A 27,182-nucleotide genomic window follows, 5' to 3' on the forward strand; every position below is an offset into this window, starting at 1 on the left:
CAATGATAATGGGACTCTGCATGGTGGGGGATCCAGGTGAATGTGGTTGGGGCTCAGCTGGAGGTGGGGGGGGGTCGGGGTGTGGTGGGCCAGATGCTGTAGGAGTGGGGATCCAGGTGCAGCTGGTTAGGGCTCGGTGACTCATCAGGGTAGTCCAGGGGGAGAGGGGCTCATTGGGAGGGTTCTGAATGTGGGCGGGGGGTGAGGTTTGGCAGGAGGGGTTCTGTATGCCCAGGGGTTGGGCAGATGAGGGAGCAGCTCCCTGTACCTGCAGTTGAGGAGTGATGGGTGCAGGAAGCTCTTCAAACTCTTCCCCCCCCACACACACACCTGGGGGAGAAATCTGGGGATGGGTCTGATCTGGCCCCAGCTACTATGCAGGGGAAGAGGAAGTCCCATCCTCCCCAGCCCAACTGGGACTAGCACAGGGGTGAACAAGCTTTTTGGCCTGAGGGCCACATTGGGGTTGCAAGACTATATGGAGGGCTGGGTAGGGAAGGCTGTGCCCCCCAAACAGCCTGGCCCCCACCACCTAACCGCCCCCGCCCGCCCCCTTTCCATGCCAGAGCCAGCTGCCCGGCCTGGCCAGAGCAGTGGGCCAGAGCGCTGGCAGCACTGCACCCTCAGACTGCGGGGGAGGGGCCAGCCTCCCCCACCGGAGCTCAGCGGCTGGGCAGGACAGTCCCGTGGGCTGTAGTTTCATAGGATATCAGGGTTGGAAGGGACCTCAGGAGGTCATCTAGTCCAACCCCCTGCTCAAAAGCAGGACCAATCGCCAATTAAATCATCCCAGCCAGGGCTTTGTCAAGCCTGACCTTAAAACTTCTAAGGAAGGAGATTCCACCACCTCTCTAGGTAACGCATTCCAGTGTTTCACCACCCTCTTAGTGAAAAAGTTTTTCCTAACATCCAACCTAAACCTCCCCCACTGCAACTTGAGGCCATTACTCCTTGTTCTGTCCTCTTCTACCACTGAGAATAGTCTAGAACCATCCTCTCTGGAACCACCTCTCAGGTAGTTGAAAGCAGCTATCAAATCCCCCCTCATTCTTCTCTTCTGCAGACTAAAGAATCCCAGTTCCCTCAGCCTCTCCTCATAAGTCATGTGTTCCAGACCCCTAATCATTTTTGTTGCCCTTCGCTGGACTCTTTCCAATTTATCCACATCCTTCTTGTAGTGTGTGGCCCAAAACTGGACACAGTACTCCAGATGAGGCCTCACCAATGTCGAATAGAGGGGGACGATCACGTCCCTCGATCTGCTCACCTCTGGACAAGCAGCTGACCGTCACAGGTTAGGAGCCATCTGATGGGCCTTCCCCAATCCCACCCCTACCCCACAGTGGTTTACCTCTCTGCTGGCTGCCCTGGGCACCTGAAACATACTGCTGGGGTGGGTCACATGACCACTTTGGTGGCTTCCCTTTGCTTCCCCATCAAAGTCATTTTTCTCCAGGGAAGCAAAGAAATCTGAAGGGGACATAAATTCTGCACATGCACAGTGGTACAGAATTCCCCCAGGGAGTAACAAATGCTCACTACTGAGCAGAAATTTCAACTTTCCTGTGGTATGTTCCTCCTCAGTTTGTGGTGCTTACTGTTCTTGAGATATTGCTGTATGTCATCTAGGAACGAGTAGTCAGTCACTGACCTGATCAGTGCAGTCCCTGCTCTCACCAGATATCAACTACCACATAAGCAGAACTTACTACAAACATTTCTTTTGAAACTGGAGTCTAAAATGGGTTGGAAAATTTTTTTTAAACTTCTCTCTCTGACCACTTTCAATATAAATATTTTATGTATTCAACAAACACAATTCTGGGAAAACCTGCTTAAGAGGACTGAAATGTTATAAGTCATCTGTTACATTTATATTAGTGAACTTAGTGCAAGTGAAAAATAAATCATATTTATTCAATATTTACCATATTGCAGTTAATGCTAGAACATGATTATCAATTAGAAAAAAAGTTTTCTGTTCTCCTTAAACCATACTGTGTTTTGTGTACTTTATGTAGAGGGCCACTAACATATTCCAGTCATATTTTAGATAACATCTGTGTTTTAGATACTTGTGTTATGTTGCTTTCTTTTCTACAGCTAAAACAGTAATAAAATTAAACCAACACTTTAAATCTTTCAGGTAAATCATGTTCGTACCAGAGATTTTGACTGCTGTCTAGTTGTGCCTCTTATAGCAGAATCTGGCAATAAACTGGAACTGGTTATTAGCAGAAACCCACTGGCCTCTCAGAAGATGACCTCAGATCAACAAACTTTAGCAGGTGGGGAATGGAATGACCAAAATAATGCCTTCCTTCAACAAACCGGACATACTGCTAGTGTGGAGACACGAGAACCTACAAACACAATATAGCAACAAGTTATTTTAGTGGGACACTCAGAAAAGAAAGACAATATATGGTGCTAAATCCCCTTTTCAGATTTCTGTGACACTTGAGGCACAGATGTCATGTGGCATTAAAAAGCACAGAGGGTCTAACTATCCCTCTCAAGGCTTGTGTTACTTCATGGATTACTTTAAAAACTGAGTTTGGTTTTTAATGTGATGGCCACTGAGTAGTGCCATTCCCAACTAAGCCTGATGTCAAAGAAGTCATCATGATATTGAGTAAAGAAAATGGCTAATGGCCTTACTTTTTTTTTTTTTCCTGAAGTAGCAGGAAGGGAGACCTTTAAAAGAGACTGAACTGCTCCTTCCTGTCTTAACCGCATCATTAGTTTTTGAGCAGAAAAACTAGGATTAGTCTTTTTCCACAGGTGTCTGGATTTTGGTTTTTTTAATAAAGCTAGCTGGCTACTGAGTGAGGGGATCATGAGATAGGGGTATGCTGCCCCAATACGGTTAGAGTCATGTGTTGTGAACCATTGTTCTACTGGTTGTGCTGCAGCACGAGGGGTGCAGCCATCACACTAAGTGCTGTTCAAGTGTTTTAGCAAAGATGCACGTAGGAAGCTGCAGGGTGGCATGGTAAAGTTTACTGCCCAACTGCGCTACAATTTTATTAGAAGTTACGTTATTCCCTATGCAATGGAAGTACTAGACAGGATGCGTCTTGAAACTGTAAGATTCATTTCAAGCAGAGATGTTTTAGGTAGTGGGAAACTTCTGATGAAGGATTACTGAATAAAAATTAAACGAGTTATTTAAATCAAATTAAAGGGTTTTTTTTAAAGAAAGTCAAGTGGAAATGTTTATATTATATTAACTACTAGTAGCAATGGAGGACTGATGTAAAATCCATTTAAATGAGAATGATTAATACAAGGACATACAAATCTAAATCTTTACTTACTAATAAAACAGTTTCTTGAGGGTTACTAATAGATTTATGAAGTCTATTAAAAAAAGGCTTTTTCAGCATTTTCATATTTACCCTTACAAGTTTTTAGAAATTGGAATTGTAAATACATTTTACAAATATATGACAAATTCTTTCCTGCCCACCCCCCTTGAAGCAATAAAATACTGCCAGTTGCTTTTAATGTTCACCAGCAGCTGCTTTGATTTGTTCCAGTATTCAAGTTGTCATCGGTAATTATTGTTATTTGGTGAATATAAAGATACTGAATTTGTATATTAATTGTAGAGTCTTCATATCTATCTTACAACCAGATTTGTTTTGGGTCAATATAAATTGTTTAGGAAGACTATCCCCCCATGCTGTTTTCCTTTATATGAACAAGCTTACCTGCCGTGCACACACAAGCGTAATGTTTCATTCATGTTTCAGCACTGCCAGAAGATCAGTCAATATGAAATTTAACCCCAAATCATGTAAAAACAAAGTTCATGAGTCACTTAAATATGTATTTTTATTTGTAACAAAATAAAGTATTAAACTGTAAAGTATTTTTGTACAAATTTAATACTTTAATAGCATGATATTTATCGTCTATGTATGGATTTTGGGAACTCAAACTTGCAAATATTTGTATGGAAAAAACTGTATAAAATGGAATAAACAGTGATTTGAAGACAATATTCTTAACAACGAGATGGTATTTGTATGTATTAGACAACAGGAAAAAATAGCATATTTACAAACTATTGCAGAGATAATCACATTTCAGGATCTTTTTTCAGTTTTTTGAAAGTATTTCTACCACAAGTGTATCTAGGACAAGAAATGCAAGCCTCTTTAGCTAAATATTGGGATTTTAAATAATCTATGATGAAATATGCAAAGTATTATTCCAGAACGTAGGAGTCCCCATCATGAACCAGGACCCCACTGTGCTAGGCAAATATAAGCCATCCAAATATCAGTATATATTAATTGTGCAAATTTAAAACTTGACTATCAAGCGAAGTAATTATCCAGGATAGTAAAAGGAATTCACATTTGGCACTTGACCACACTTTAAAAGCCCTATTTTTCATTACAATCTGTTCAGAGCAAGATCTGACTCAACTTCATGATCCTGTATGGTGGCAACATGCTAGTTAGTACCTATTTGTCACACCCAAACTTCCATGAAGTTATGTAGAGGACATGGTTACAGAAGAAAAATACACATAATAAGTAATACCATGCATTTTGACTAAAGACTTAACATGGTTATGAACTGACTGCCACTATCAAACCATAATACTTTGTGTTGCATCAACAATTTATATAGGCTTAAATACTATGGGCCAAGAAATTCCCTTCTTCTGAAGAACAGATCTTTAGGACCTCAAAGCGTCTATTAAAAGACATTTGTTCAGCTACAATAAAAAAAATATACAGACATCTTAGCATTCAAGAAAAAGTTGGCCATATCTTATGCTAAACACAAATTAAATTCTGAATATAAAAAGTCCATATTAAAAACGATGCTCCTAAAAAAACTTGCACAGTATTTTAAAAATTAAGACCGATCCTCCAGAATTTCTCTGTTCCAATACCTTATTGGGAGTTGTATAACATATTTAAGTGTCATATTAATGTACTTGATTGTTAAGGTCCAAAAAGCTGCTTGGGAGTTGGGCTCCTCAAAGTCAGATTCTGAAGTCTGGTTGATCCAAGGGGCGAGTCTTCTACATTTACCTGTCAAACAAACAGGGAGAGAGCGATGAGGCCTGCAAATAGCACTTAAAATATAGTAAAATGTTACTATGCAACAAGGATCATTTTCATAAAAAGATTTTCATTGATGACAGAGGTGTTTTTTGAAAATAATTTCTAAACTAATACACAAGTGGCAAACCCCAGGAGAGACTTTAGTAGAATTTAATGTGTATAAAAGAAATGGCACAGTTTATATTAATAATGTAGTTTTTGCACAGCAGGTCAGCCCCTACAATTTTTGTTGTTGTTTATAGCCATCAATTTTGAGCAAGTCAAAGAGCCAGTGCGATCAACAACAATTTATCAAATATTACTTCTAAGATCATAACTAGTTCAAACAGTAACCATTAATTACTCTGACAAGCTTCATCCTCTCATTCATTCCATATGTGAGACCTGAGGAAACTTTCCCAACAAAAGAGTAATTAAACTGATACGTTCCCCCCAAAAGTTTCGGTTTTGATGAAACTGCATTTTCTGCCAAAATGTTTAGTTGAAGAATTCTCAACCAGCTCTATGCAAAAGTTTTATTTTAAATGCTCTTTAAAGGGTTTCTTACCATGGTAAGTTTTGAAGGACTTTCAAAACGATCTGTAAAACTGCCTTGTCTTTTACATCGATTTGATTTAACAGGAGTCTCACTAACTGCACTGGGCAGTTCAGCAGTACTCCACCGCCCATTATTAGTTTGTATGTCATTAAGACCTACAGACTCTTCTGCTTTAATGAAGTCATCTTCAACAGGTACAGAAGAGAGGGGAATATCCTCAGTTACTGAAATAGGACCAGGTTGAACATCATGCCCTTGACTTTGCCAACAACCCTTTAGGTGAGATGACATGTGTTCTGGAAAGTCGCTCGTTTCTGCAAAGGTCTCTTTTAAACGTTGTTGTAAGCGAGTTTTTCTGGGAAAGCTCTTTGTAGAAACTGCTTTCCTGAGTTGAGTCGGTTCAGCCACAATATAGACCCGGCAGCGTCCTCTTGTCACAGCTGTGTATACATGCTGCCAGTGCTGTGGGCCTGCATTCCCGACTACATAGACAATTGTTTTTTCCTCTGAACCCTGAAACACACACAGAGATTTTTAAGAACTCTTAACAAATTAAAAGTATTTAAAATAACAAGAAACAAGGGCTTACTAGAGAAGTACCATCAGTTAACTATGGAAGTATGGGCATGAAGTTACTTACATAGGTGCATACTAGTGTGTAGACAAAGTTGGACTAGAAGGCAGGATTCTGAACAAGTCTGTAAATGAAGGAGATTCTTCTTTGCCTAAATTCTCAACGTTTTAGTTTCTCATAGGAATGGCAGTGGCCTCTCAAGTTTGTTTCAATTTCCATGTCCACAACAACAAAACAAGTCAACTACATTCACACATCCCACTTGCCTGCAGAAAATGGAGTAACTAATGCTTCATAATACTGGATGTCTATGATGGAATTTGATTTAGACTAGTCAACTTATGTAACATTTTTATTTTTTTTTAAGTATTACTGGATAGTAAGTTAATTTCCATTGGATCAATCAGTGCCTTCATTCAGACTTACTGTAAAGCTACTCAGCTAATCCCAGTGGGAGGGTAAACCAAAGAGCCAGTGTCACACCACTTCCTTCCCTCACACCCCAAAGTTGTTCCTATGTTATCTTTAAGGACTTTATGTCTTAAGGGTGCTCCTAAAACCAAATCTTCCCGTGAAATTACAGAGCAACACTGCAGTCAGGCTTTTTACTGGTTGACATAACTGTGCTGAATTACAGTTCTTACCTGAAATGTGTGAATAGTTCTGGCCCATGCATGCCTTATTTGACACTCTCTCCTCAGTGCCTCATACACCACAGTGAATTTGGAGCCATACGTGCTGCTGATGGTCAATAAACGACACCTATTGACTTCTACATCCTATAGAACCAGCATGTGAGGAGACTTCATGACTAGGTTGTAGTAGAAATCAGATCAACATGTACACAGTTTAAAAGGCTGTAGCTATGGAATCATTAACTGACCCAGTTCTTTCAACAACAACTGCACAATAGGCTTAATTCAAAGAAAGCATATGTGATGATAGAAGTCTCAGTTGACTCCTCCCCTATTTCAAAACAAACACCCTGTAAGGAAATAACTTGCTGTCCTTTATTCAAGTTTGTCTCCACTCCTGCTTTTTAGCTACTAGTCCCCAGAAGATCTGGTTTCTGACTGCTGTCCCTACCTGCAGGGGCCTCATTGGTGGGGGACCAATTGCCCCTTCCCAAAATTTCTCATATCCCCTTTCCAGCCAGTATTGCAGTATCTACCCCAGGCCCACAGGGGCCACTGAGGGGCAGGCTGGGCAGGGCCAGGCCAAGGTTCCTAATTCTCATGTTGGCAGCACCAGCTATATAGAAAGCCACAACAGCATCTGGAGCTGAGTGCAGAATGAGCTAAGCCCCTAGCCATTGGTGAGGACTACCCCATGCCCATATTCCTGAGGACAGAACCAGCCTACCATCTCCTCATCCTCTTCTGGGATGGGACCACCCTCTGACCCCCTCAAGCAACAGTGGCCTCAGCAGGAAAGTGAAAATGGGGATGCTGATGCAACTTTGTCCCTCCCCGCCCCTGAATTGTTGTGAAATGACTCCCTGGCCTACCTGGTCCCACTACCCGGCAGCCATAAACCCTCCTTCCTCAGCATTTCCTTCAAACCCAAGAGGGAGAAGCCAGTTCTCAGGTTTTTAACCAAGTGTTTGTCCTAAAGATAATACCATATTTACTGCAATTAAAAAAAAACAAAAAACAAACAACCCAGACACTCACATTTGAAAGAAACTCATAACAGCAAGGGGTTCATAGCACTGGACAAGTCAGGCCAGGTGCTGAAGAAGTTTCCCCACAACATTCTGCCAAAATCTCTGCTATTGCAATTCTAGTTCTTTTTTGTGACAAGAATGCTGAATCACATGAGCATGTTGTGATGTCAAATGTATACTGTGGGCTAAAGGAACTGTGCCTCAATGAAGACTGTAGCCAGATATTTTGTGTAAATCCTAACGATTAATTATTAATCTTTCAAAAGAATACATACATCTGTTATGAAAAATATTTCTCCATTGCACAGTCGTCTGTCATCCTCAGCACTGCCCCCAAGATCACAAGGTAGCTTTTGTCCACTCAGGAAGGCTTTTCTTCCACAGCATCCTCTGCATTCACATTGATTAGGATTCTGAGAGTCACTTTCCCTTGTGCAAGCTGTGCTATTTTTTGGAAGAAGGTCCTTGAGATAGGCATTTCTCGTGGAACAAATTTTGTCATCACATTGGAACACTATTCGATTTTTATGGTTTCTGAATCAGGAGAGGCAGGAAAAAATGAAACAAAACAAATATTTATTTGCAATTCATTCAACGTATTTGTGTGGCTCATATGACCAATTCAGATATGCACACTAAGCTTTCATTTAAAAATAAAATTGCTAGCCTTCGTAATTGTGAAGATAATCTTCTAAATATAAACATAGATGGGCTTCCTGACTCTATGAAAGGACCATCTGAAGTGATGGCTCCAAGAGGTAAGAACTCTCCTATCTCACTGAAGGGTTAATGCTGAAGTCATGACTATTTTGCAACTGATCATTTTAGCAACTTGCATAGAGAAGGGAGTGGAAGGGACTTGCCTTTGGGAGAGAAATGCACAGAGAAGAAAGGCAAGTAATGGGAGAAGATAGTTGGTTTGGGAGGCAGAGGGACAATGAGCAGGAACAGGAATCATCCTGAAGGTGAGCAAAATTTTCCCATTGGGTGATAAGCAGGGACAAGAAGATACTGGACGAACAATACTTAGAAATTTGGTTACTACACAGAGATCATAATCTACCCAAGCAATTTATTCAGTCCTCTCTCTCACTTATACCAACAGGAGATAAAACTATATACTACCCTTCAATCTGTAGTCTAAATTTATACCCTGGTGGACCTTGCTTCAGCACTCTCATCACTGTTAGCACCAATTAGGTTTCCTCAAGGAGGGCCTCATTGGTCACAGGTGTGCCTGGTAACTGGGGTTAAAAGAGCACAAGAAAAAGGTTCTGGAAGAGGAAAGGAGAGAGAGAAGCGGCTAGGGGAGCCTTCTAGGGGAGTTCTCTGAGTAGAGGCACTTCAATCCAACCCTTGTCAGGAGAGAGGCCAGAAAGCTGGAAAACAGTGCAAAGGTGTCAATGCACTGATCTGTATTGGTGGAAGGACAGACACTGTAAATAAAGTATATGCCAACGTTATCAATAAGAAGGTCTCAGAGTGGTCTGCGTTTGTGGAAGAGGCAGGAGTATGATAGGCATGTCCTGTCACAGCACCAAAAAATAGCTGTAACTCATTGTTTGCTGGTCAACTTTAATGCTGAGCAACAGCTCACAAAAAACTTGACTTTAGGACATTAACACCTCTTTTAACGAGAGAGAGGATCACTAGCCAAGACCCAAGGGTTTTCATCAAACTTCCAGAAATGTCACGGAACCTTTCTGCTGGCTGTTCAGGTGGCAATTAGAGGACATGCCAAACAACGCATTGTACAAAAAACAATTTTTCAAGTTTAAAATATTTTCATTTAGTGTATTTAGAATGTTGGCCCCTTGCATGAAACAATTTTAAAACATAAAATAAGATGAAGGGAGAAAAGGCAAATGTATACACACTATAAACCTTTAGACTCAAAACATTGTCTTACCTGGTTAAATGTTTTGAATAGTGCTGACAACAGAGTTCATTTATTAGATCACAATCTTGCCTACAAACATGAAAGAGGCACAATGTTACCAACAGAAGGCATGTACAAAAAATAATGGACATTTATCTAGAAACAAGTGTGTTCAAACTGAAAGAGGACACGTATTTAGCAATGACAATCTTCTACTGACCATTACAAAAAGCATTTGAATTCAGAGGTAGTTCAGAAGATGCTGCTGCAAAAAGAACAGTTTTGTTTTATTTTAATTCCAGAAGTTGTAAGGCAAGCAGCTTGCAAAAAGTATACCTAGGTAAACTGGGTTTGCTTCCAAGACAGCACAGCAAAACAAGAATTAGTATATTCAGGTATTAGTGCTCGTCTGTCCATAGACTCTTTGGAACTAAAAGGAGTCCAGCATTTTCATGTTTCTTTTCTGGAAACTTGGAGGTCTTAAGAACTCTTAAAATCTTGTCATTGCAGATTATGTTCCCACAAGATTTGCTAAATAGTACATTTAAATGGAGCTTAATCAAGAACAGTGTGGTAGAATTTAGAGGACTCAGGTCTGATGATAAATATTCTGAAAGATCCTCTTCAAAGCTGACCAGAGAAATTAAAAACAAACAACTTCAGAGCCACTTCGTGTTCACAATATAAATAAAATATAGGTAAAATATCCAGAAATCACTACTAATGTTTTAGAATTTGGGGTTTTTACAACTCCAAATTCTGCCCCTCCCCCAAGAAAAGCATCAGAAGATGATCAATTTTCTTTACAATTTAATGCTGCAGGCTTGGTTCCTATTGGATATTAGATCAACAATTTCTCTTATTACATGGTTTACATTAGAGGATCGCAAAGCATTTTACAAATAATCAATTTAGCTTCAAAGCACTCCTGTGAGAGTCAGGCAGATATTATCCCATTTTTGGAGATTAAATAACTAGCACAATGTCACACAAAAAATCTGAGGCAAAGTCAGAAATAGAGCCTCTCAACTATTGATTTTGTGTCTCATTTGCACTAGGCAAAAAGTTTTGGAGGTTGGAGGGGGCTTTTAAATTACCAGCCACCTAGATACTAACGCAGTCTGGAAATAAATAAAAATGCAATTGCAATCTGAAGAAACGTGCACAGGCAATGAACTAATCTTAGGAGCAACAGACCTGGCTGAAAAGACAAATAAGGCCATGACCCCTTGCAACAGCATTCCCACTGTAGATTACCTTGTGTGGTACAATGAATACTCCAGTAATTATTTGGAAAATTAAAATTACAAAATGATAAATATTTTGTAATGTAATATGGACAATTGAAAAACTGAGATATGGGTGCGTAAGAGACAATTAAGCTTGTAGAGAATTATTATTTGCTTGGCACTAGAACAGCTTAACAACGTTAACATGAGACTAGATTGTGAAGAAAAATAGATCATAAGGAATTTAGAAGACCAAGAATCATCTTAATTAGCTTATAAAGCTGGTCAAAAGGTACAAGCTGGGAGTCAGAAACTGAATAAGGAACGCTATTCCAATTCAAGTCTGAAAGACAGCTTGTTATCACTCATGTGGCATGTGAAATGTTGATGTCTACTGGCATGTGAAATGTTGATGTCCTCAAAGCACCCTGAGCAGAGAGCTACTTGTCCCCAGGATGAACATGAACATCCATGTGGATAGTTTCTGGCAAAGTACATAGTGCAAAAGGAACCACATAAATTAGCAGTAGAAAACTAAGCTATCAACATTCCATATTAAAAAAATAAATCTAAGCCAGAGAGAGAAGATAACTGGCCTATTTTCACCAGTACCACCTCCAGTCTCTTTTACTCTGTTTTTAGAACAAAGATGCTAGCAAGAGTTCTTTCAAAGTCTGCACACATGCTTTGATACCTTCTGAAAGCAATGAACTGTGATTGTTTGGCATCTTGTAGTCCAGGTCCTTTTTCAAGTAAAGTTTTTATGGCAGTTTGCAAATCTGATAATGGACAAAGAAAATTAAGTGTGTAGAACAATAAATAATTTAAGAGAAAAAAATACAATTCAATATGAAAACAGAATTTGCTTATTTAACCTGCTTCAATTCCCCAGTGTGCTAAATTTTGGTTACCTGAAATAGGAAGCTTCATTTAAACAAAAATAAATAAATAACAATTGTGGCAAGCAATGCAGATGTCCCATATCTCAAATCTGGGGGACGATGGTGCTGAAAAAGACATGGGAAAAACCTCTTGCTCCCCTAGGCTACATGGCTTTTTACAATATATTCCCCCCATTAAAAGAAAATAAACCTCTGGAGTTATCCTTTGACTGGACAGTTTATCGGGGATTTAAGTATTACATTTTGGAAAAAAAAGCCCTAAAACTAGACGTTTGAACTTTGTAACATAGCCCATATGAAAATAAATGTAAGTGTTCTGTCCACTGAATAACTTTCTTAAGAAACTGGAACACATTAATACCATGACAATTACTTTCCTTTCCCCATATTATATTTGGGGGTGGGGTTAGGAGGTCTTTAAAAAGAAACCCAAAACAAACCATAAGTGTTATCACTACAGTTGTATTTTGCTATATGTAAAATATTTCAAAGGCTAACAAACAAAAGACCCTAAAAATAAAAAAAATGAACGCTGTTGACAAACAGGATGGAAGCAAAATCTAGAGTTGATGGCCTTGCCACCAGCTCCCCAAAAAAACTAACCCATGGTGCTGTCAGATCAAGCACCTATCCTCTAGAAATCCAGCCTCATTTAAAGTTCTCTCAAATTGGCTCCTGATAATAGTGATAAACTTTTGAAAACAGTGGTCTTAAGCTATAGAGCCTTCTGCACCATTCCCATCACAACTACCTGGTGCCATGGTACCCCTTACAGTAATTTGATATAAATAACTATTTATCCATTTAATTGGGTTTTTTTAAACTGCTGTACATGCATTTAATTCCTGAAGGGTAAGCTCGTAAGTCAGAAGATAAATAACTGAAAATCTAATTTCATATAATTTAGACTAATTCAAATTTACTGAAATGGTTCATTCCTGCAATATAGTACATAAAACTGATTTTATGTCAGTTAAATATGTTACACTTTGCAAAAGGAAAAAATGAGAGTTTTTGCAATATTAACAAATTGTTAACTGAGTATACAAACATACAGTGAGCACCATGTCCAGAAGGCAAAACAACATAAATAAATTTCTTCTCGGGGCTTGGCATTGTCAACGTTTCACTCCAATCACAGACTTTGATCACTGAGTCAAACTCTGGGAATTTTCGCTGAGAGATTCTTAACCACAAAAAAAAAGACAAAAATAGTTTAATACTAAAGCATTCTAGCTGTGCAGCTCCACCGTTTGCATCACAGTTAAGTTTACTTATACAATTTTATGGATAACTCCTTTAACCTCTATAAAATATAGACAAATGGTAATCAAATTTTTTTTTTGTCAAGATTCAAATTTCTTGGTCAAGGTATAGTCAAGGTCCAGACTCCAGAGAAAAATAATATAAAAACAACAATTATAACAATAAGTAAATAAAAAGATTTTGTGATCCATTCAAAAGCGTCCAGCTGTCTGGATTTGGCCTGAGGTCCACCTATTGACTACCCCAATATAGACAATGAAAAAGCTTTTGATCATAACTAAAAATCACAGTAAAGTATTAGTATTTCTTTAATTTCTAAATCCTGCAATGCTGCAATTGTTATTTAGTAACCAGATAGTGTCCTGGTGTGGGAAGTCAGAATACTACAGAAGAAAACACACTAATTGGCAGCGGTAAATTTTGTGAATAACTGGCTACAGCACTTGATTCTCTATAAGGGCCCAGTCCTGAAAGTTTCAGAGTGCCCTGAACTGTTAAAGTCAAAGAGTGAAGAGGACACTCAACCCCTTGCATGACAGGGCCCCAAGACCTCAATTTTTCAAACACTTAGGCATGTTCTTTATTTTAAGAACATGAGTAGTCACACTGAAATCAACAGGATTACTTGTTTGCTGAAAGTTACGCACAAGCTTAAAGTATTCACGTGTTCAGAGCCTAAGTCAATAAAATGAATGACAATATTAAATGTTCGCAAAAAGGAGTACTTGTGGCACCTTAGAGACTAACCAATTTATCTGAGCATAAGCTTTCGTGAGCTACAGCTTACTTCATTGGATGCATACTGTGGAAAGTACAGAAGATCTTTTTATACACACACAGCATGAAAAAATGGGCGTTTACCACTACAAAAGGTTCTCTCTCCCCCCACCCCACTCTCCTGCTGGTAATAGCTTATCTAAAGTGACCACTCTCCTTACAGTGTGTATGATAATCAAGTTGGGCCATTTCCTTGGATACAATTAACTTAGGCTTGAATAGAGACTGGGAGTGGCTAAGTCATTATGCAAGGTAACCTATTTCCCCTTGTTTTTTCCTACCTCCCCCCCAGACGTTCTTGTTAAACCCTAGATTTGTGCTGGAATTGGCCCACCTTGATTATCATACACATTGTAAGGAGAGTGATCACTTTAGATAAGCTATTACCAGCAGGAGAGTGGGGTAGGGGGAGAGAAAACCTTTTGTAGTGGTAAACACTCATTTTTTTCATGCTTTGTGTGTATAAAAAGATCTTCTGTACTTTCCACAGTATGCATCCGATGAAGTGAGCTGTAGCTCACGAAAGCTTATGCTCAAATAAATTGGTTAGTCTCTAAGGTGCCACAAGTACTCTTTTCTTTTTGCGAATACAGACCAACACGGCTGTTACTCTGAAACCTGTCAATATTAAATGTTGAGTGTTAAGGGAAAAAATTAAAAAAACTTATACTTAAGCAGAAAGATATGGTTACATGGGTCTAATAACCTAAATATTAGTTGTATTTTAGTCAATTCTTAGAAGTTGCCATTTGTTGCATTTATCATTAGGATGGATTGATTTATTATTTAAAAAAAGTGTTGTAAATCAGCATTTAAATAATCGATTTTAATCTTGTTTTATATTTGAACTTTTTAATTACTTTCCTAAAGAAGAGGTCATTCTCATTGCTTGGTATAACAAATAAAACACTGATTTGCAACTCCAGTAGACCCTCAGAGTTATGAGCATCAGAGTTACAAACTGACCAGGCAACTACATACCTCATTTGGAACCGGAAGTACACAATCAGGTAGCAGCAGACAAGACCCAAAAAAAGCAAATACAGCGTAGTACTGTGTTACATGTAAAAATAAAAAGGGGGGGGGGGGGGGGGAAGGGCAGCATTTTTCTTTTTCATAGTAAAGTTTCAAAGCTGTATTAGTGAATGCTCAGTTGTAAACTTTTGAAAGAACCACCATAATGTCATATTCAGAGTTACAAACAACCTCCATTCCTGAGGTATTCGTATTTCTAATGTTCTACGGTAAATATATATACCCTTTTTATACTACATTTGGCACTTATTTTTGTTAACGAGGAAGATATAGTGTATTTATTTAAGCAATTATACATCTCAATGTACAATTACTCAGATTCTTAATTTTTAAATTTCTTATGTTAGAAAATGGTGAACGACAAATGTCTTATTTGCTATAGGATAATTTTTTACTTGGGATTTATGTCAATCTGCATTTGAATGGACATTAGAATTAAAAATGCACAAAAACAGCATTTTAAAATGGTTATTAGTTAAAGAAAAACTGTTGCTGGATAAAAGTTGCTGGATACATCAGAAAAAAAGGTTTACCAAAACAGTTTTAAATTCAAAATATAACTGATTATACAAAGGAGGAATTAACTGTAATTAGTGAATTGATTGTTTGTGGTCAACAGGGGCCATTTTTGAGCCAAAATCTTGTCTATGCCTTATCAACTCAATAGCACTAGTTGCTGTCTGTCTGTAAAGTGATAACTTTTGAATGCCACATATGATCAATTCGAAAATTTCAGTGAATATTCTAGGCATAATATGCAATAATCCTATCGATTTTTGGAAAATTGGAAAACTGAAAGGGGAAAAAATAAGATGACACATGGAGCTCTTGCCATCTGGTGAGCATAGCCCCTGCTTCAAGCACCTCTGCAACTGTCTATAACTCAAAGAACTGGTTGATGGCACCATTAAAGCTTTCCAGCATAACAATACTCAACTTCTCTCTGCACATTCTCCCAACATGTTGACACCTAAATTCAGGCAATAGAAGACGAGGAGAATGGTGGGGGCATGCACACAGCCCCTAGCATGGGGGGGAAGAAAGGGAGACCCTGGTATGTGAAGGAGGAGGGAATGAGGCACAAAGACCCTTGTAGTGAGAGGAGGAAATTGGAGGATCCTGGCATGTGACAGGGAGAGACAGAGCCCAGGCATAGGGGGAAAGGGCCACAGAGCCCCAGCTATGGTGGAGAAGTTGCAAGGATTTCCTGAAAGAGGGGAGTGCGAAAGTGGCACACAAACAGCTTGTGGGCTACAATGGAGGGATGCAAAAAGCCCCTGATGAGTGCAATAAGCTTAGCCCGCACAAGATACAAAACGTGAACCCTGCATAAAGATATTTAGGTCCCTAAAGATGCAGATAGACACTTCTGAAAATCCCACTGGGAGCCTAACTTCAGGTGCTTTTGAAAATCTCTCTAGTCCCCTATCTGCATGTTAAAGTGCCTAAATACCTTTCAAAATCTAGCCCTATCAACTTCACATTTGTAGAATTAGTAGAGCTCATTCTCACATGTTTTTTATTCATAGATTAGAAAAGACAAGGTTGGTTTCCTCTTCCATTGGTTTTTTTATTCCCAGTCAGTTTTTCAACTTTGAATTAGCTAGACCAAATAAAGAAAATATTGTCTTTGCACCTGCTAGCTAACTGAAACCAAAAGTAGTAAAGGAAAAGCTTTTCTTCACAACAAAAACTGAAAGTACTGATATTTGGAAAAATGTAATTACCAGCATTCGCTCCTTGGGTTACCATCTGATCACACAAACCCAAATGCTCTTACCCCGCTCCTGCCCTTTTCCTCACCCCTTCTCCGAGGACCTGCCCTGCTCACTCCATCCCATCTCCCTCTATTGCTCGCTCTCTCCCACCCACCTCGGGCAGAGGTTTGGAGTGTGGTAGGGGATGTGGGCTCTGTGCTGGAGCCGAGGGGGTTGGAATGTGGGAGGGGGCTCAGCTGAGCCTGGGGCAGAGGTTTGGGGTGCAGGAGATGGTGTGGGGTGCAGGGTCCAGAAGGGAGCTCAGAGCTGGGTCAAGTGATTGGGGTGCTGAAGGGAGTGAGGGGTGCGATCTCTGGGAGGAAGTTTGGGTGCAGGAGGGGACTCAGGGCTGGAGCAAGTGGTTGGGGTGCAGGCAGCTCCTGGTTGCACTGGCCCCGCGCTGCTCCCAGAAGTGGCTGGGATGTCCCTGCCCTGCGCACTGCCCATGCCCTGAGCGCCAATTCCACAGATCCCATTGGCCAGGAACTATGGCCAATGGGAGCAGAGACTACCTAGCCCCGCTGCACCACCAACTGGGAGCTGCCAGAGGTAAGCGGGGCCAGGAGGCTCCACACACTACCCCACCCGCACGCCACTCCCAGAAGCGGGCAGCATGTCCCTGCGGCCCCTATGCGGCTGCCCCCGCAGCTCCCATTGCCCACAGTTCCTGGCCAATGAAAGCTGTGGAGTCAGCACTTGGGGCGCGGGCAGCACATGGAGACCCCTGCCCCCCCTCAGGGGCCACAGGAACATGCTGGCCCCTTCTGGGAGCAGCGCAGGGCCAGGGCAGGCAGGCAGCCTTAGCCCTGGGCCCCCGCTGCGTCGCCAGACTTTTAGCAGCCTAAAATCTCCCAGTTTGGCTGCAGTAGACTCCAGGAGATAGAGCCCAATTCCGGGAGACTCGTGGCAAAACCGGGAGGGTTGGCAACCTTATTCACTCCATTTGTAAAGACTAGAAATAACAGATACTTACTGCAATACCCTGTGGCATATTAATAAAGCATGAATTGAAAGTTAAAGATGTTTCCCTGCCCCAATTCTGTATATAGTTAAAAGAGCAGGCAACCTGTAACCCATTAACATTTGAGGAGGGTTGAGTGCTACAACATATTATTTTAATTAAATTATTTTAACAGATAATAAATTTAGGCCTGATCATAGGTTGTCATCACTGCAAATTTCATTTGTAAACAGGTTTATTTTAAGATGACAAATGTCTTTCAATTAAATTTGAAAGTTTTTTCTTTTTAAGTCATTGATTTTATCCACCCTGTTTATAAATGGTAGTTTACCACAAATCCATGATAAAGGTATAATTGCAAATGAAAGGTCAGAATAAAGACAAGTGTACTGACCATGTTTATCAAATTTCATACAGCAATTCAAAACTAGTTGCAAACAAAACCTTCACTCTGCAAGCTTCTCCTGAGGATAGAGGGGTCCCCCTGCACAGAGCAGTTTGCAGAATCAAGGCCTATGGCATGTTAGGGTCTATAAGGGACTGTTTCAGGCAGCAGGCAGAGAGAGAATCTGATCAAAATTATTTGACTATTGGGTAATGTAATCAAAATCACTAAAGGATGTAAGGGGTTTCTATTGGAACTTAACTTGGCTGCTCCTGGTTGTGTCTAGTTGTACAAGGTGTAATCGAGGTACAGTTGTGTAAAAAGAGTAATCACAGTGCAAGGGATGTTAGGCAAAAGAATTGTGTGTGCGCGCACAGGTAAAAGAAAAGGAAAAGGGGAGGAATGATGGGAACACTGAGCCTTGGGATGGCTCTGGGGGATTAGATTGTTGCTTTGGTGGGTGTGCATGAAAACTCTGTGGGCATGGGGGAGGCAGTTACACCTTGTGTAAAATTAATATGGCTAATATAATGTTATGGAGGTTAAACTATATGGAAGGAATGTGCACTTTCCCAGGACATGTGCAGTGTATATTGGAGAAGGGGTAAAAGAAATGCAAATAAAACATGGTACTTCATTAAAATCCATATAGGGCTCCAAAAGGAGCCACAATAGGTTGTGCTTTCTTTTTCAGATCTGTTTGTTTTGGAGCAGGAGATGAAAGTGGAAAGTAATCAGAACGCTAGTGGAAGTGGAATGTTTCCCTTTTAAGACACTCTCTAAACGGCTAACAGCTTTGGATCCAGAAGCAAGCTAGTAAGCCTCTGTGTAAATGCAAATTACTTAGCTGATGGGCACAAAGGAGCTGCAAATAACGAATACATCTGGTCAGCAAACAAGCTACTGGAAGACTCAGATTAAGGCCCTCCAGGAAAGGGAGGTGAAAAAAACAAGTCAAGCCTGAAAATAAAGAGGACAGGTTAACCTTAAGGGGTGTGTGTGTGTGTGCATACAGTGCTAAAATCTGAAGCTGTGTCTCAGCTATTACCTGAGAATAAACTTAAAGCTTGGTACAGCAGAGAAACTATTGCAAACATGGCCTGTTGTACAAGAGGGGAAACTGAGGTACACCACCTCATGAATTTCATAAATGACCAGTGAGTGGGGTAATTCACTAGCCTGATTATAGAACAAAATAAGGACAGCCTGGAAGTAATTCTTCTGTTTTTCCTGCTATTAGCAAGGAAATTTGTAAAAGAAAGTTGGTATTATTATTATTATTATGCAATAGTCTGTCCCCACCAGGATGGTGGAAATTGTTTCTTTTCTTTTTCAGACACTCTACAAGCAAGCTGGCGCCAGCGGAAGAATAACTCAGAATACCATGGATCTATGTTTTGTGGCGTTTGTCTGTGGTGTTTGTCTTGTTGCTAGCATTGTTGTGTTTTAATGAACAGAAAACCTCATGATGTGGGTGGGGGATGGCTTCAAAAGGCTGACCTGGGGGTGGGGGGGGGGGGGGAAGATGTGTATGGGAATGCAAAATGCTCAACTAGGAGGCCAGCACCTGTGTAATAGCTACCGTGGTATCTGGAAATGGAATGGCAACTAAGGTGGCCCCCACAAGCCCTATGGAACTAATGAGGAGGGGAGGAGCTCACTGGGAATCAATGGAGGGGTGTGTAAAATAGTGTAAATCAATAGAAGATGTTTGGATGTGCCCCTCTCCTGTGACTATAGAGGAGCAAGATCAATAGCCTATGCTAGGGGTGGACAATTAGGTGTACTGTGTATAAGGTGTTTTGCTGGGAATGTACATATTACTGGGGGCACAATTATACCAGCCCATAACCAAACTACACACATTTACATGCTGCTGTCTGGACTTTGGTGCACAAATGGATCTGTAAAAAGAAAAGGAGTACTTGTGGCACCTTAGAGACTAACCAATTTATTTGAGCATGAGCTTTCGTGAGCTACAGCTCACTTCATCAGATGTTTACCGTGGAAACTGCTGCAGTTTCCACGGTAAACATCTGATGAAGTGAGCTGTAGCTCACGAAAGCTCATGCTCAAATAAATTGGTTAGTCTCTAAGGTGCCACAAGTACTCCTTTTCTTTTTGCGAATACAGACTAACACGGCTGTTCCTCTGAAATGGATCTGTGAATCTTATTGCTGTGAATAATCAAACCAGGGCATACTGCCCGATTCCATACCAAGTGGTCAAGCTGGTTTGGACAATATCCCATTTCTCTGTGAACATTCAATGGACTTATGATATGGAACAAAAGCATGCAAAACTTGCAGGAGCAGCTTGTTGCAACTACCAGCAACTGGACACACAAGATCGTGACCTCGTCGAAGGAGGAGAGGCAGTGTTTTGGGGATGTCTCGGATGTTGGACCATACTGCAGTGGTCAGGACTCAGTGTTGCTGTGGATTTTGTATTGGTAACTGTACTTATGTTACGTTGCATATGGAGATAATCTATAGGTAATGTAGTAAGCCCTCCAAACCCTACAGTGTACTAGACAACCCGGACCCAACCTTCTCGGGCCTGCTATAATGGGAAGTCTGGAACACTAATTGGAATAGGTGTGGTATGCCCGTATGAGAGAAGGTGCAGGGCACTATACTACACAAGGGGCAGTGGGACAGATGGAATATCGACACCTTCCACCTTGATGCCTGGCCCTATCAGGAAATGTGTCGCCATATGTCCTATACTTTTCCAGGGGTACCTGGGCAGGAGGATCCCAAAAGAAAAAGAAAAAAAAAAAAGGGGGTGGAGTGTTAGGATATAGATATTCAGGTCTGTCTGTAAAGGCCTATACTCTAAGAATTTAGGTGTATTCTTATCACTTGGCTAGTTATAGAGGTATAAAAGAAAGAATCAAAACCAGTGTCTGCTGGTGTAAGCGCCTTTTCTTACTGTGACAGTCTGAGGCCCTATTCTTAGGCTAAGGCCTTTGGCTAAGCAACAGAGGCAGCCATAAGCTGGGAAGCGAACGGTCACATCCTCACATTCCAAACTAGTCACATTGAAATAAGGTGCTATTGGGCTGTTAGGCACTATCAGGACAGGATTGTATTCCTATCACCTCCAGAGAAAGGGAAGTGCCTAGAAAATGTAAAAGGAAACTTAGTTTGATAGCATCCTGTCTGGCAAGAACTCACTTATCAATAGCTGGGATGTGAAATCCTCACTTCTGTATTGTCTTGTCATTATAGTTCCCACTTTGCTATTGACAGGTTTCAGAGAAGTGAACTGTAGCTCACGAAAGCTCATGCTCAAATAAATTGGTTAGTCTCTAAGGTGCCACAAGTACTCCTTCACTTTGCTATTGTTTGTCTGTATAATCTCTGTCTGGTTCTGTGATTGTTCCTGTCTGCTGTATAATTAATTTTGCTGGGTGTAAACTAATTAAGGTGGTGGGATAGAATTGGTTACATAATCATGTTACAATATGTTAGGATTGGTTAGTTAAATTTCAGGAAAATGATTGGTTAAGGTATAGCTAAGCAGAACTCAAGTTCTACTATATAATCTGTAGTCAATGAGGGAGGGCGTGGGTGTGTGGGTGGGGGAGATAGGAACAGGGAATGGGGGTGCGGAAACTGGAATCATGTTTTGCTAAAGGGGGAAATGGGAACAGGGAATGGGGGTAAGGAAATTGGAATAATGTTTGGCTAAGGGCAGGAATGGGAACAGGGACACAGGTGTAAGGCTCTGTGGTGTCAGAGCTGGGAAGGAGGATACTAAGGAAGGAAACTGGAATCATGCTTGCTGGAAGTTCACCCCAATAAACATCGAATTGTTTGCACCTTTGGACTTTGGGTATTGTTGCTCTCTGTTCATGCGAGAAGGACCAGGGAAGTAAGTGGGTGAAGGAATAAGCCCCCTAACATGGCACTGTGACTACTCATGTGCCTAAATGTTCACAGGATCAGGGCCTGCAAACACTAACTCACATGAATAGTCTCACTGAGATCAGTGTGACCAAATGTTATATTTATAAAGAGTGAACAAGAAAGTCTCCAATTTTGGTGGGTTCTTTTTATTTAATATGCATCTTTTATCATTCAAAAAAACTTTGCATACTTTACTCAATGTTTTTGTTCAAATTGCTCCTCGGTGTGCATATTTCAGCTGTAATTTCTTTTCCAGAGTTATAGGTTTATGAATATAAGAGATCTGCAACAGAAACACTGAGTCACAGAATTCTATTGTATGTCTCAGTGCCACTACCATTTTGCAGACTAAATAAAAAGGACTTCCATAAAAAAATTCCTCTAGCATATACAAAAAAATTCCTACCTTGTGGCATTGTCTACAATTAGCTGAGACTCAGCTCTGTGATTAGTTCTCAGTTCCACAGACCAGCCTCTAGATTTTAGACCCTCAAAAATATCAGCGAGCATGTTGCCAGGGTCAATGCTGGGTAACTGTCTAATATCACCTAAAGAGGAGAGAGATTAATAGCATTTGTGATCAGTGGTAACAGTGAACATAGTATCTGTGGGAAATATTCCAAAAATACAGTAGTGAAAAGAAATATGCACTTGACCTCCATTATAATATAAGACAGAGTTATCACATGCCTGCTCAATACAAATTATGCGAAATTATGCTTCTCTCCAAGAATCCCAAAATGGAATTTCTTTGAATCAGGTTTTTGCATAGTTCTAATTGTATTCCCTTCAGTATATAATACATTAAAATTATTGTTCAGAGCATGTTCTATATTCCCAATTCAAAAAGCCACTAGTACTTGATGACATGCCATCCTGTTAAGTCTCTTCTGTATGGTGAATGTCAACACTAAATCAGACTTGTCTATGGGAATTTATACATTTAAATCATGGCATTTGTGTTGGTGGGACAAAAATGCGATCTCCAAAAGTGGGCACAGGAGTACAAAATCCTAATTTCTTTTCATGCTACTTTGTTCTATTTGTTAGATTAAAAACAAGTTAGTTCCGGATCTGACTGGCTGAACTACCTTAAAAATCAAATATTTTACTTTTCTTCTGTCGAGTTCATATGCTGTCAACATTCTCTTTCAAGCGGGAGAATTGAGGGAACTGAGGGAAAAAACTTACTAACAACAAGATGTGTTATTTTGGTTGTTGAAAAATCTAAAGGAAAGTAAGTGGTGAAAGCCTCATTATCGAATACTTTTAGAACTAGACAAAACACTAGGAGATAGAAAATAATTACATCCTCCAGCCTACCACCCTGCCAGTGCAGGATTATTCTCTATTGTCCATCTCATCTATGATTTTATGGCAAGAGTAGCAAAATCTATGAAACAGAACATGCCTTTCAGGTGGCCCTAGAGATTACAGCCTCATCAGTTTACCTGTGATCATATCATACCTCTACTGGATTTCTTTCCACTAATTATTTTCAAACTACTACGCTTTATAAAACACATAACACACAGCAAGCTCTCTCACATATTGCATAACTCAGGAAATAATTTTCAAATTATACTAAATTTACACTATTGCTCCTCACTTACCAAGAATAATAAGCTTGGCAAGTTGAGCGTGGTCACACAGCAATTTTAAAACTGAACTAAGCGTTTGTACAGGTACTAAGCTCCCTTCATCCACAACCAGAACTGTCACAGTAGAAAACTTCCATGGCATTTGTCCGTCTTTTAACCTCCATGAATAAAAACTGTAGATGACCTAGAAACCAATCAAAATAAATAATTTAACTTCCATTCAAGAAACAACTGAAGTTATCAAATTTAAATAACTTCCTTATAACAAGTAAAATGTGGGATCTTCCATGCTGTATGTACTACAGCCATCATCTCAGTTTACATGATGAAACTGAATCATTACAGGTTCAAAAGGTTCAATCCTACTCTCCAATAATCACGTGCACACCTCCAGAGCACATTTTTAGCAGAGAAGAATCAACTAAAACTGTTTATAGAGAGGCATATACAAGAACATCCTCAAATATAGAGCCCTAAAACAAAAGGAGGTCAGCTGGCTTTCTCTTGATAATTTCTAGATTTGAAAATTGGAGACTAGTGGAAGGGCATATGAAGTGGAAGATCCTCAACTATGTAATTCACTTATTGCACTGGTCTGATATAACAGAGTCTGCTATCCTTTTGGGCAAAGAGCATCTATTTTCTTGATAAGAAAGGTGATTGGTAGACTAACAGTGTATTTGCTGGAGGCAAAGTTTGTGTTGTGCCTGATCTTTGTCAAGCCCAATTTAAAAACCTACAATAAATAGGAAAATATTACACATGGGGAATACATCTCTCTTAATATCCATGGGATTTTGGTGTATTTTGGGCACTGGAGAGAGATCTGCCACACAGATGTCAAGACAGAATTTTGCCCTTAATTTTAAATACTATGGACTTTTCAGGATATATGGAATTGGTGACAAAAGCCATTTGAAAGCCCCTCATCATTTTTATGCCTCTAGAAGGTACCGTAACACACATTTAAAACAAAAGGCGACCAAAAATTGCAGCTGACATGATATAAAAAGTCAGACTTGTAAACTTTTGAAAAACAAGGTTGATTCCTAAATGTGGACAAGCTGTGCTTAAACACCATTATGAACAGTTAAAAGATTTATAAGAGGTTCAGTTAGCAATCTGATTATTGTACAAAATAAGAAGGACTATACTAAAAGATCTGTGGAGAGAGAATGCACAAATATTATATACCTGATGGAGAGTGTAAGCAGGAAGTTCAGTTTTCTCATTCAGCAGGCTAGCTGCTCTTCCTGTAGGTGCAGTAAGTAAAACATTTAAAAAGTTTTTTGTGCAAATGTTTTCCTGACAAAAATGATTAAAGGTATGCCATTCAGCAGATGCATCCAGGTCCTTTTCAAAATCATTACAAGCACTTGCCACTTCTTTTTCCACCTGCTGTAAATACTGAAAAAGGCAGCTAACTACAGTAGTCTTCCCACAACCCCCTTTTCCACTTATGATTGTCACTGGATTAGAACAAATCATTTCCACAGCTTTCATTTGATCTGGGTCCACTTCTGCTTCACTTGTAGTTTCTATTTCTGATACCTGTTCATTATAAAGAAAATCACTGTCACTGTTTTGTATATCTGGGGCATTATTGCCCTCCACTTGCTCTGTTTCAGGAGGCTGAGTATTATTTATTTTAATATCTCCATTTGCTTTTGATTTGGTGGTATCTTTAACATTAAGTACTTCTCTCACATCAACATGTAACTGCCATGGGTCATTGGTCATTAGATGATTTACAGAAAGTGCAATGTCTTTTTCAGATTTGTAAAGATGAGAAAGAAATACCAGTTTCTTCTCACCGGTCACTATCTTCTCATCTTTCATAAATTTCAAGGATTGCCAGGCATGTTCAATGGACATATCTTTAGAAACCAAAGAAGTCAAAATGTCTTGTTCTTCATAGGTATGCCCCATTTCTCTACATCTTTGCTTGAGCTTATTGTATATTATTAATGCATTCTTCTGCAATTCAGGAATCTTCCCAAGGAGATGATCACACTGACAGAAGGCTTCCCAAGTTGCCTCACAATTGGAAAGGTTCAGTTCTGTGTAGGTTATCTTCCCACCAAAAAGGGAAAAAAGTTTAAATTATTCCACAAGATATTGGTATGTAACTGCAGAACTAATGCTTTTGTCAATAAATACAAATTTATAATTCAGAAGATATGAAGTATAGACAATACGTAAATTTTAACAAGTTCTAGCTATACTACCTTCTCAAACCAAACAAAGCAAGGAATTTCAAAGCAAGAGGGGGCTTGATCAATCCCATCTGTCATTTTGTTGTAGAAAACTGAACCATTGTACAAAAAAATTACTAACAGAAATTGGGTACTAGAAAAGAGGCTTGTATCAAATCTGTATTCTACCCAAACTATCACCAAGCCGAATAAAAGAGCAAACTGCTACAGAATAATACAATACATGTGATAATATTTGAGTGCATGTGTACACATTATAGCACACATGCAAATAAGATCTCATTTGCTGCAATATATTGATTGTGAATTAAAACCACTTCATCCTACTTTGCCATTTTCCTTCCTTTCGGTGGGCTTACATCTATTGCTTTAATATTTTTCCCCTTTCTTCTTATAGAGCAAACAAAGATTTAGGAAAAGTGGATTACTTATAAACTTTGGGATTATTTTATTTGCACTCAAATGGGACTGGACATCCTAATAAGTCATATCCTCATTGCAAAAGCTGACTTCACTTTAAGGACCAATAGCCTGTAAGAAAGAGTTCACAAAACAGCCATTTTGAAATTACAGACTAGACAATGGTAAAACAGTGATCGAGAATCAAATTGTTTCCGTTTTGAGATCTTTGTAAACACACCTCCACAAAAAAGTAAGCATTGACCTCTCAAATTATTTTACATATAAAAGTGTTCTAAAAGCATATTATAAAGTTACCTGGAAAAATTTTAAAAAGGGAACAGTAGTAAATTAAATTTAAAAAGAAAATTAAGATTACATCTCCACAGTAAAATGTCAAGGTGACTGCTCCATTGATTCCTGACATGTACACACCAGCTCTGCAGAGTCTGTTCAATGACATGCAATTAAACAGATTTAGTGGAGCTTCAGTCAAAAAGAGAGGAGACTGAGAAAAAGCTACTAACAGATGAAAAATAATGGTAAAGACTGTAAAAAAAAATAATTTTAAAAAATCCTTTGTTTCTCATTACCATCGTCCCTTCCAGAATTATTTTATTTCTTGTAGTTTAGTGCTGGCCTATTGCTATTTAAAAGAAAATTTACAATACCATAATGTTATTTCAACTGAATACCAAGCCAATACTGTATTGATCTCTCGATACCAAATTCACATTAAAAAAAAACAAACAGTTAAGTATTAAAAAGTTGAAACTGTTTCACAAGACTTCGTTTAAGAAAAAGTCTACATCTTTAAAGAAATCTTAGCCTTCAAGAAGTCTGGAAATGCACAGTTTAGGTATCCTGCTGATTCCCAATTTACGTATAAGTCATTCATCATTATCACATTAACTTTCTTAGGCTTTGTGTAGACAGAATAGTTGCATAGTTACATACATTTAACTATGACCTAGTCTACAGTACAAACTTAGG

General features: G+C 39.5%; 2 protein-coding genes across 16 annotated transcripts in view; one reads left to right on the forward strand and one right to left on the reverse strand.

Moving 5' to 3' along the window:
• The window catches only part of GRIP1 (glutamate receptor interacting protein 1), a 550,719-nt gene extending 546,740 nt beyond the window's left edge, over positions 1 to 3,979 (forward strand). For 4 of the 9 annotated variants that reach the window (XM_073327853.1, XM_073327848.1, XM_073327849.1 and 1 more), the window contains one exon: positions 2,147 to 3,978. In XM_073327853.1, the coding sequence (XP_073183954.1) occupies positions 2,147 to 2,380 (234 nt within the window). In that variant the 3' untranslated portion in view covers positions 2,381 to 3,978. Of the gene's footprint in view, positions 1 to 2,146 lie in introns of all 9 variants that reach the window. The other 5 variants (XM_073327855.1, XM_073327854.1, XM_073327856.1 and 2 more) reach the window with 2 other exon arrangements.
• Positions 3,883 to 27,182, reverse strand: part of HELB (DNA helicase B) — a 38,129-nt gene continuing 14,829 nt past the window's right edge. For 5 of the 7 annotated variants that reach the window (XM_073327858.1, XM_073327860.1, XM_073327862.1 and 2 more), the window contains 10 exons: positions 24,769 to 25,647; positions 23,587 to 23,758; positions 22,380 to 22,521; positions 12,934 to 13,064; positions 11,671 to 11,755; positions 9,778 to 9,837; positions 8,144 to 8,402; positions 6,847 to 6,981; positions 5,638 to 6,141; positions 3,884 to 5,057 (listed from right to left, as the gene is read on the reverse strand). In XM_073327858.1, the coding sequence (XP_073183959.1) occupies positions 4,968 to 5,057; positions 5,638 to 6,141; positions 6,847 to 6,981; positions 8,144 to 8,402; positions 9,778 to 9,837; positions 11,671 to 11,755; positions 12,934 to 13,064; positions 22,380 to 22,521; positions 23,587 to 23,758; positions 24,769 to 25,647 (2,457 nt within the window). In that variant the 3' untranslated portion in view covers positions 3,884 to 4,967. Of the gene's footprint in view, positions 5,058 to 5,637; positions 6,142 to 6,846; positions 6,982 to 8,143; positions 8,403 to 9,777; positions 9,838 to 11,670; positions 11,756 to 12,933; positions 13,065 to 22,379; positions 22,522 to 23,586; positions 23,759 to 24,768; positions 25,648 to 27,182 lie in introns of all 7 variants that reach the window. The other 2 variants (XM_073327857.1, XM_073327859.1) reach the window with 2 other exon arrangements.

The sequence above is a fragment of the Lepidochelys kempii genome, chromosome 1 (assembly GCF_965140265.1).
Source record: "Lepidochelys kempii isolate rLepKem1 chromosome 1, rLepKem1.hap2, whole genome shotgun sequence".
NCBI classification, from domain to species: Eukaryota; Metazoa; Chordata; order Testudines; family Cheloniidae; genus Lepidochelys; species Lepidochelys kempii.